Genomic DNA, 11,358 nt, shown 5'->3' with positions numbered 1-11,358 from the left:
TGCCTGATTTCTGTTTCCCTCCTTTCTTAAATAGGGGTGTTACATTTGCAGTTTTCCAGTCTGCTGGGACTTCTCCAGAATCCAGGGAATTTTGGTAGATTACAACCAATGCATCCATTCTCTCTGCAGCCACTTCTTTTAAGACCTTAGGATACAGGCCATCACATCCAGGGGACTTGTCCACCTTTAGTCCCATTAGTTTGCCTATTACTTTATCTCTAGTGTTAGTTTTAAGTCCCCCCCCCCCAAAAGCTCCTTGATTATCAATTATTGGGATGTTTTTAGTGTCTTCTACCATGAAGACCGATCCAAAATATTTGTTCAAAGTCTCCACCATTTCCCAGTTTCCCATTATTAATTCCCCAGTATCGCCCTCTAAGGGACCAACATTTACTTTAGCTACTCGCTTCCTTTTTATATACCTGTAGAAACTTTTACTGTCTGTTTTTATATTTTTTGGTAGTTTACTCTCATATGTATCTTCTCTGTCTTTATCATTTTTTTAGCCATTCTTTGTCAGAACTTGTAGTTTCAATAGTGTATTCATTACTGCCCTGAAAGCTGCATTACTCTGGTTCCATAGTTGCAAAACACTGACAAATCCAGTAAGCTGTGAAAAGGAAAAAACAAAGACAGAGAAAAGAGGGTAAGACAGATGGAAATAACACATTTCAAATCTCTCTATGGCCTCGCCCTTCCCTGTCTCTGTAATCTCCTTCAGCCCAACAGCCCTCCTAGAACTCTGCGCTCCTTCAATTCTGGCCTCTTGTGCCCAGTATTTGTGGCCATGCTTTTAGCTGCTTAGGACTAAGCTCTGGAATTCCCTCCCTAAGTCTCTCTGACTAGCCACCTCTCTACTGCTCCCTCCTCCTTTAAGACACTCTGTAAAACCTACCTATTGACCAAGCTTTTGATCACCTGTCCTAATGTCTTCTTCTTTGGCTCAGTGTCAATTTTTAAAAGAATGACTACGCTCCTATTAAGCACCTTGGGATATTTTACTATGTTAAATTCAAGTTGTTGTGCAATGTCAGCAGCTAATTAGTTTTACAACACTCACTAATGCATTCACATAAATTGCTGTCTGTGTTAGTTTAACCAATATTAATCAGTAAAGGCTTTAAACCCATTGATTGTCGTTTGCAACTCACATAATTCACTCAGCTTACCCCCTTTTTGGTGCAAGGTGGCACCTCGGGTACAACAGCTTGCAAATGAAACTCTTGCACCTGGGATTTGACTGACATTGGTAGCTCTGCTTCTCTTTACCATGCTGTTTATCCAAGTTATCAGCTGAGGTTATGGGAAGTGTCTCAAAATGAAAAAGAGGTAGGGGAGAAGAAAAGCAACAGGAAAAGGAAAATGAGGTTGCCTAAAGTCCCAGTCCATTCACATTAATAGGGAAACTCCTCACATTTAACTATTGGAATCTGGGTTCTCTGTCAGCAGCTACATCAGTAACAAGTTGCTGTACGTGACAGGGATTTGTTAAGGCACTCCCTATTGCCACTTTTTATTGAACATTTTGCATAGTGTAAGAAACTGTCATACACACCATTCCTTCAATAGTATACAGTTCTCTTTCACATAAAAATACATGTATGTAATAACAGAACCATCTGTCTGAGGAAATATTTAATGGCAGTTGTTTTATGTCAGAAGTAGCCCTTGTATAAGTGTTTTGGTTTAATACTTAATATGTTGCAAAGGATTACTTGCAAAGTTACATAATTATCAACAAGAACTAATTGCATATATAGTAGGCGATGCCCCATTTTAATGGGAAAATCGTGTCGGTGATTATTTAAAAATGCTACATAAAAAAAAGTCCAAAAGCACTAAGAATTAGGGGATAAATTGCTTCCAGCTATTTGCAAGTTATAGAAAATAGCTGCATCAGTGCTTCTGTCATTAGTAACACTTTATAAGAATAAAGTTTTCCCAACAATTACTACCCTACGCGTCCCTTTACTCAGTAAAATGGCAAATGTACAGATAAAAAGATCTACAGGCTACAAAATGACTATATTTCGTCAAAATGGACTTGATAGTAAAACTGCATCTGTGACCGAGGTCAACTCGTGTAATACTGTAACTTAAAGGAATCATCATTTGCTGCATAATTTATACAGTAACTTGCTTTATACGAGGATGCGTGGTTGATCCAACATTGAATTCTTACAAACGCACAGCGTTCGCGTATCTGTGTAATCTAATTAGCTTTAGTATTCTTAAGGACAAAACACAGCCCATTGTAGCAATATTCTTCACTTGTTAGCATAGCCCTTCAGGTCAGAAGTCCCAACAGATGTATCTCTTTGTTTCAGTTCATTCCACTGAGGAGGAATCTTCTTTTACAGAGGTCCTTTCTGGAAGAAAGCATCATCAGTGAAATAAAGAGCTGGGGGAACGTTCAGTTCCGGTAGTCCTGCAACTGGTCAAATGTCCGCAGCTGGTCATCCGACTGGGAATATATTGATAGATCCACAGTTATTTATGACTGTGGTTACATTGTAGGACTGGTTAGTAATCCAGTGTTGCTAACTGATCGAAGGAACAACATCTGTGACTGGCCAATGTCAATAACTGGCTCCAAGCCCTTAATTGGTGCAAATGTCCAAGGTTTGTTCTGGCTTCATGGAAGGTCATTTAATGTTGACTAGAATGATTAAAAACCCATGGATGCTCAAAAGTTTCACAACTGGTCAATGTTCACTTTCAGACAACAGATTAACAGTTGGAGACTTTTAGAGATAGCAACAGGCCCATCACTAGTCAACAATCCAGGAATGGAGAGAAATCCAGTTTGGTAACAGGCCTAGCATTGATTAATGTTCCACGGCCAGATGAAGTTCCAGGATCCCTAGAGTTCCGAGATTAGGTATGGATCCACCTAGGTTGGCAAGCAAGAAGGAACAGAGGTTAATGCTAGTAATAGCTGCTCAGGTGAGAGGGAACATGTGTGTTAGGATGGCGGGGCACATTTGGATTGGGGTAAATGCCCGTTGCAGGAGAACTCCAGTATGGTGAGGTTGCTCCAAAGAAGCTAGAGGACGTGACTGGCATAGAGGTGGGATGAGGAGATACAAAGTTCATCTTCTGCTGATGTGCATGGTAGGAGGACATGTAGGAAAGATCTGAGGGATACTTATACATAGAGGACTCCGTTGGATGTGGTTGGAGAGCCTGCGCAATGCCATGAAAGTCAAATTTGTATGCATAGCGTTTGCCGTGAACCTTGGTCATGATGTTTTTGTCGTAATAATAGCGCAGAGCTCTGCTCAGCTTGTCGTAGTTCATGTTGGGTTTGCTTTTCCTCTCTCCCCAGCGCCGAGCCACTTCATCCGGGTCTGTCATTTTAAACTCGCCATTGGTCCCTTCCCAGGTGATACAGCTAGCATTGGAACTGTCAGACAGCAGCTCTAACAGGAACTGCCAGAGTTGTATTTGGCCACTTCCTGCAAGAAAATGAGAGCTTTGTATAAGTTATTTACCGGTCAGCAATGTTATGCAAAATGCTAACTCAAACTCCATGCCCTACAAATCTATGGAGCTCTAATTTTAAAGAAATCAAAACTCCGCCAATGACTCAGTCAGTACCGACACTGCTCAGGATTGAACTGAGCCTTAAAGACTAGCTGCCATTTTTCTGCAGTTAACACCCAAGGAATGCTGGGGGGAAAGATGCAGAGGTATCAGTTGCTCCCAGTAATCCACTATTCACAGATATCGGCCATGTCAGAACTGAACTAGTTCGCCGACCTTGCGACTTTTTTTGGCAATATTTTGCCATTTTTGGGAAAAAAACAGTCGCTGGGAAATTCAGAGATGTCTTGCGGCAGTGGTTTTAAGTACCGCTAGGGAACGGACCACCGCCGTGCAAGACTCAACATATCGCTTTCACCAAAAATTTGGCTTTGAGCGTACCCGTATTTAGGGCGAAAAATATCGACAGGTAAAAAGCTGAGCCCTTGGAGCAGCGGTAAGTTTGAAGACCTGCAAAAAAGGTCAGTTAAAGTTTTTATTTTTTCATTCTTTTTCAGCAATTCGATAGTTAAGTGTCTTGTGAATGTTTTGTGATTTTTTACTCTTTGCTATTTTTTTGGGGTGTTTTCCCCCTCCCAAGACCTCTCTCGCAGTGGTATCGGCTTCAGAGTAAAGTTACAGAACATTCGCTGTTTGTGCCGCGAATCTTCGTGCAACGCCAATTTTTACCGCTATGCAAATTAAAGGCTGAATTTCAGGCCTGATAGCGATAGTGAGGCGAGCGCGGTACTTCTGGCAAAAAAATACTGATTGCCAAAAAGCAAATTTCTAGCCCCCCAATGTTTATTGAAGACATAGATGGGGCTGTTAATGAATCCTCGCATTGACTGGAAAAAAAATACTAACTAGTATATGGGCTCAGCAACTGGACAGGAAATTCTCATCACACCAGACTAGCTTTCAGCAGAAGCAACTTATGGATTCAAGGCAGTTAAGAAAGCAAATGCCATGTTGGCCTTCATAGCGAGGGGATTTGAGTACAAGGGCAGGGAGGTGTTGCTACAATTGTACAGGGCCTTGGTGAGGCCACACCTGGAGTATTGTGTACAGTTTTGGTCTCCTAACCTGAGGAAGGACATTCTTGCTATTGAGGGAGTGCAGCGAAGGTTCACCAGACTGATTCCCGGGATGGCGGGACTGACCTATCAAGAAAGACTGGATCAACTGGGCTTGTATTCACTGGAGTTCAGAAGAATGAGAGGGGACCTCATAGAAACGTTTAAAATTCTGATGGGGTTAGACAGGTTAGATGCAGGAAGAATGTTCCCAATGTTGGGGAAGTCCAGAACCAGGGGACACAGTCTAAGGATAAGGGGGAAGCCATTTAGGACCGAGATGAGGAGGAATTTCTTCACCCAGAGAGTGGTGAACCTGTGGAATTCTCTACCACAGAAAGTTGTTGAGGCCAATTCACTAAATATATTCAAAAAGGAGTTAGATGAAGTCCTTACTACTAGGGGAATCAAGGGGTATGGTGAGAAAGCAGGAATGGGGTACTGAAGTTGCATGTTCAGCCATGAACTCATTGAATGGCGGTGCAGGCTAGAAGGGCCGAATGGCCTACTCCTGCACCTATTTTCTATGTTTCTATGTTTCTAAGGTCTGTATCTAAAGCACACAAATACTGATGTCAGTGTCTTGTCAGCCACTGACACTGTTAACCTGAACGCTGTGAAATCTGAAAAGCATGACATACTCTGCAATTATCAGCCAAGCCCACAGCTCCACTCTCAGAATAGCAAGTTGTAGCATCTACAAAGTGAAGCTGTGAGGGCCTGCACTGAGTTTGAAGACCTTTACAAACTGGTCTTAACAGATCCTGAAATGAAGCTTTAAAAAGCCAAGAAAAGACTTGCAATCATACAGAAAAAGAAATAGCAATGACAGCAAGACATAAGAACATGAGAACATAAGAAATAGGAACAGGAGTAGGCCATTTGGCCCTTCGAGCCTTCTCCGTCAATCAGTAAGATCATGGCTGAACTTCAACCTCAACTCCAGCTTCCCACACTGTCGCCATATCCCTTGATCCCCTTAATATCCAAAAATCTATCAATCTCTGTGATGAATACACTCAATGACTGAGCATCCACGGCTCTCTGGGGTAAAGAATTCCAAAGATTCACAACCCTTTGAGTGAAGAAATTTCTTCTCATCTCAGTCCTAAATGGCCGGCCCCTTATTCTAAGACTGTGACCCCTAGTTCTAGACTCCCCAGCATCTATTCTGTCAAGACCTGTAAAAATGTTATATGTTTCATTGAGATCACATCTTCTAAATTCTAGGGAATATTGGCCTAGTCTCTGCAATCTCTCCTCACGGGACAATCCCCCCATCCCAGGAATCAGTCTGGTGAACCTTCCTTGCACTCCCTCTAAGATAAGTATATCCTTCCTTAGGTAAGGAGATCAAAACTGTACATAGTACTGCAGTTGTGATCTTATCAAGACCCTATATAGTTGCAGTAAGATTTCTTTACTCTTATACTCCAATGTTTTTGTAATGAAGTCTAACATACAATTTGTTTTCCCAATTGCTTGTTGTACCTGCATGTTAACTTTCAGTGATTTGTGTACAAGGACACCCAGGTCCCTCTGAATAGCAATATTTCCCAATCTCTCACCATTTCAAAAATATTCTGCTTTTCTAATTTTCCTACCAAAGTGGATAACTTCACACTTCTCTACATTATATTGTAGATCATTAAGGAACGAGTGAGTGAGTGAGTGAGTGAGTGAGTGAGTGTGTGCACTCCATCCTTCTCTCTGGCAACTGTCTGAGGCTGAACCAGACTGTTTGCAACCTTGGTGTCATATTTGACCCCATGATGAGCTTCCGACCACATATCCATGCCATCCCTAAGGCCGTCTGTTTCCACCTCCAGAGCACCATCCAATTCCACCCCTCCATCAGTTCATCTGCTGCTGAAACCCTCACCCATGCTTTTGTTGCCTTTAGACTTGACTATTCCAATGCACGCCTGGCCAGCCTCCCACATTCTACCCTCCATAAACTGAGGTCATCCAAAACTTTGCTGCCAGTGTCCTAACTCGCACCACGTCCTGTTCACTCATAACCCCTTTGCTCGCTGACCTACATTGGTTTCCGGTTAAGCAATGCCTCGATTTTAAAATTCTTATCCCTGTTTTCAAATTTCTCCATGGCCTCATCCCTCCATATCTCTGTAATCTCATCCAGCCCTATAACAGTGAACAATGAGGAGAATAGTGATTGACTTTAAGAGGACATAGACAGGCTCGTGGAGCACAGAAAAGTGCAAAGTGATATATATAGTAGGAAGAACGAGGAGAGGCAATATAAACTAAAGGGTATAATTCTAAAGGGGGTGCATGAACAGAGAGACCTGGGGGTATATGTGCACATATCATTGAAGGTGGCAGGGCAGGTTGAGAAAGTCAGTAAAAAAGCATACAGGATACTGGGCTTTATAAATAGAGGCATCGAGTACAAGAGCAAAGAAGTTAGGAGGAATTTTTACAAAACACTGGCTCAACCTCAACTGGAGTATTGTGCCCAATTCTGGGAAATGCACTTTCGGAAGGATGTGAAGGCCTTAGAGAGGGTGCAGAAAAGATTTACAAGAATGGTTCCAGGGAAGAGGGACTTCAGTTATGTGGATAGACTGGAGAAGCTGGGGTTGTTCTCCTTAGAGCAAAGTAGGTTGAGAGGAGATTTGATAGAGGTGTTCAAAATCACAAGGGGTCTAGACAGAGTAAATAGAGAGAAACTGCTCCCATTGGTGGAAGTGTCGAAAACCAAAGGACACAGATTTAAGGTGATTGGCAGAAGAACCAAAGGCGACATAAGGAAAAACGTTTTTACGCAGCGAGTGGTTATGATCTGGAATGCACTGCCTGAGAGGGTGGTGGAGGCAGATTCAGTCATGGCTTTCAAAAGGGAATTGGATATGTACCTGAAAGAAAAAAAAATGCAGGGCTACAGGTAATAGGACTAGCTGAAGTGCTCTTGTAGAGAGCCAGCAGGGACCTGACGGGCCAAATGGCCTCCTTCTTTGCTGTAATCATTCTATACTTCTATGATTCATTCTATGATCCTAACCCTCCGAGATATCTGCGCTCTTCCAATTCTTGCCTTGTGAGCATCCCCGATCCATCATTGTCGGCCTTGCCTTCAACGGCCAAATGCTAAGCTCTGGAATTTCCTCCCTAAACCTCTCTATCTCTCTTTCCTCCTTTAAGATGCTCCTTAAAAGCTACCTCTTTGACCAAGCTTTTGGTCATCTGCCCTAATATGTCCTTATGTGGCTCTGTACCAAATGTTGTTTGATAATGCTCCTGTGAAACGCCTTGGGACATTTTACTACATTAATGGTGCTATATAAATACAAGTTGTTGTTGTCACAATTTTTGATAATGCATTTATATCAAGAGTTAACAATGAAACTGTCTCAGACAAAATTTAGAATGGAAATCCTGAACATAAACGATGTCGTTGCATGATCTGGCCAGTAAGTGCTACTGTAGTCTCTCTCGCAGCTTTGACTATCTGGTGTATTAAAAACCTGACATTCATTAAAAGACTGTGCACAATATCAGCAATTTATTGCAATCTTAACAATTTGAGACATCTAGTAGCAAAATACACAGGAAAATACTGTACCACTCTGCAATAAACTGAAGCATAACAAAATACTGTACCACACTGATAACCTGACTCACTAAAATACTGTACCACACTGTGATAACCTGAAACATACTAAAATACTGTACCACACTGACCACCTGACCCACTAAAATACTGTACCACACTGATAACCTGACCCACTAAAATATTGTACCACACTGTGACAACCTGACCCACTAAAATACTGTACCACATCGATAACCTGACCCACTAAAATACTGTACCACACTGTGATAAACTGATCCACCAAAATACTGTACCACAGTGTGATAAACTAAAATATACTAAAATACTGTACCACAGTGATAATCTGATCTACACTAAAATACTGTACAGCACTGTGATAAACTGAACAATACTAAAATACAGTACCAGCTGTGAGAAAATATACACTAAAATGTGCTACTGCACTGTGATGAACTGCACTACACAACACTGTGCCACGCTGTAATAAACTGAATCACGCTAAAATATGTATCACACTACTGGGAGTGTACTATAGACCCCCAAACAGTCAGAAGGAGATAAAAATGCAAATATGTAGGCACATTTCTGAGAAGTGCAAAAAAAAATAGGGCAGCAATAGTAGGGGATTTCAATTACCCAAATATTAATTGGGATAAATCTATGTAAAAAGTATATAGGGCATAGAATTCTTAAAATGCATAGCCAATACGTAGCAAGTCCAACAAGGGAGAGAGCAGTTCTGGACTTTGTTTTAGGGAGTGAAGCTGGGCAGGTGGAAGAGGTATCAGTGGCAGAGAATTTTGGTCGTAGTGATCATAATTCAGTTAGATATAGCATAGAAAAGGAAAAAGATAGACCAGAAATAAATGTTCTCAATTGGGGAAAGGCCAATTTTATTCAGCTAAGATGAGATATGATTTTGCCAAAGTGGACTGGAAATAGCTACCTATCAGGAAAGGATGAACAGGATGAATCAGTGTCAGAGCAGTGAGAAGCATTCAATGAGGAGATAGTAAGGGCTCAGAGCATATATGTTCCCATGAAGAAAAAGGGTGGGACTCTCAAATCTAGAGCCCCCTGGATATCAAAGAGCATACAGGGTAGGATAAGGCAAGAAAGGGAAGCTTATTTCAGATACCAAGAACTAAATGCTTACAAGGTTTACAAGGATAATAAATGTGAGGATACGCGGGTACAGTTATAGCTCTCCAGTCCAGCACCCTCAGGACCTGACCGGTGCCGGAACAGAGAATTTTCTGAACCACGGGGGGTCTCACTTACCGGTACTGGTGGACAGCCCCCGGGCTCCTGTATGTGTGAGTGCGTGCCACGGCAGCCTGTGGACGGGTACCTCAGCACCCGCACACACACTCACTGACTAACAGATGCTCCCAGCCCATCGCCGAACACACTGACTGATCAGCCTTTGCAGCCGATCGAAACTTTAAAAAAATAAATGCTCCTCTTCTCTCCTCTCCCACAGGCACAACTGGATTTTTCTGGTAGATTAAAGAGGTACAATCGGTATACCTATCAGAAAAGGAAGCACAGGCTGGGTCTCTTTTCTCTTGAAAAGAAAAGGCTGAGGGGTGACCTAATAAAGTTTTTGATAAAGTGAATACAGAGAGAGTGTTTCCACTTGTGGGGAAGAGCATAACTCGAAGCGATCAATACAAGATAGTCGCCAACAAATCCAATAGTGAATTCAGAAGGAACTTTTTTACCCAGAGAGTGGTGAGAAGGTAAAACACGCTATCACAAGGAGTGGTTGAAGTTAATGGTAATTGGTAGAAGGATTAGAGGGGTGTTAAGGAGAGATTTTCTTCACCCAGAGGGTGGTGGGGGCCTGGAACTCACTGCCTGAAAGGGTGATAGAGGCAGAAATCCTCACCACATTTAAAAAATACTTGGATATGCATTTTAAGTGTTGTAGCCTACATGGTCATGGACCAAGAGCTGGAAAGTGGGATTAGGCTGGATAGCTCTTTTTCAGCCGGCATAGTCACGATGGGCTGAATGGCCTCTTTCTGTGCCGTAAATGTCTATGATTCTATGAATCTGCGCACAAATAAACTGTACTTCTTGGTGATAAACTACAGCATAATAAAATACTGTACCACACTCTTTTCTTCTTAGGCAGTCCCTCTGAGTCGAGGATGACTTAAAGGGTGGAAGTTGCCTGTGCAGAGCCTGGTCTCCAATCGTCTTGGACCCCTTGCCATTGGACCAAGACCATGTTCTGTCAAGCCCGTATGATAGCTTTGATATACTGGACTACACTAAAATACTGTACCACATTGTGATAAACTGACCCACACTTAGCCTGCGATTTCGCCAGCTGTGGCGAGTCCAGTGTGGCCAGAGTAAACAGCGGCCTCAAAACCCGCTCCCGTCTTCATCCCGCCTCCTCCAAGCGATTTTGCCCTTATTGCCCTGCGAGGTTCCTGGCCAATTAAAAGGAAGCGGGTCTGATGACGTCATCTGATGACGCGGCATCGGCTGGTTTCATTAAAGGGGCTATGCCCTCATTCATTTTGACAGTTGTGCTTTCAGTGTTGTACAGCATTGAGCTGCCACAAACACTGACAAGCACTGCACAGAGGTGCACGGTTTCACCCAGGTTCTTCCATGACTTCCTTCTTGTGCTTTTGGAGGGAGTCACAGCATGCAGGGAGGCTTTCTTCCCTTCCATTGAGCAAAGACCTCCCCAGGAGATCAACGCAGTCTGGTTGCTCATTGCACAGGCAGGGATGTCGTCAGAAGGACTTGGCTGCAGTGGCGCAAACCTTTCAATGTTTACAGTAGATCTCGAAATGTTACTGCAAAGCCACACTCAAGCTCATCCTGCTGTGCACCTCACCACCCACATTACTCTGCTTTCCCTACCCTACTCCTGCACATCCTTAACTTACTTTGCACCCCCACCCATCCCTCTCTCTAGATTATCACTTCCCCCATCTCACTAGCCACTCATCCCACTCATCCTCATCCTTGTCCAATTAGTCAAACTAACAACACATAAGGGTAGACACTTGGGTGCTTTAGCAAATGTTCGTGTAAAGTTTCTGTTAGTGAGTTGTCAAGCATTGAAATCTTTATTTTCACCACTTTGCCTTCTTGGACAGATTTGTGTACACCTTTGAAAATGTCTTAGTGAGTTCCAGTGAATGGTAAGACATT

The 11,358-nt window shown here is 42.7% G+C and overlaps 1 protein-coding gene across 5 annotated transcripts in view; it reads right to left on the bottom strand.

Annotated features, from left to right (window-relative positions):
- Positions 1-1,486: 1,486 nt before the first annotated feature.
- Positions 1,487-11,358, bottom strand: part of fli1 (Fli-1 proto-oncogene, ETS transcription factor) — a 72,368-nt gene continuing 62,496 nt past the window's right edge. For 4 of the 5 annotated variants that reach the window (XM_070894266.1, XM_070894265.1, XM_070894268.1 and 1 more), the window contains one exon: positions 1,487-3,458. In XM_070894266.1, coding sequence (XP_070750367.1) covers positions 2,929-3,458 — 530 coding nt within the window. In that variant the 3' untranslated portion in view covers positions 1,487-2,928. The remainder of the gene's footprint in view (positions 3,459-11,358) is intronic. The other variant, XR_011595921.1, reaches the window with a different exon arrangement.

This window comes from Pristiophorus japonicus, chromosome 11 (assembly GCF_044704955.1).
Source record: "Pristiophorus japonicus isolate sPriJap1 chromosome 11, sPriJap1.hap1, whole genome shotgun sequence".
Classification (NCBI taxonomy): domain Eukaryota; kingdom Metazoa; phylum Chordata; class Chondrichthyes; family Pristiophoridae; genus Pristiophorus; species Pristiophorus japonicus.
This window is presented reverse-complemented; position numbering and strand designations above follow the sequence as displayed.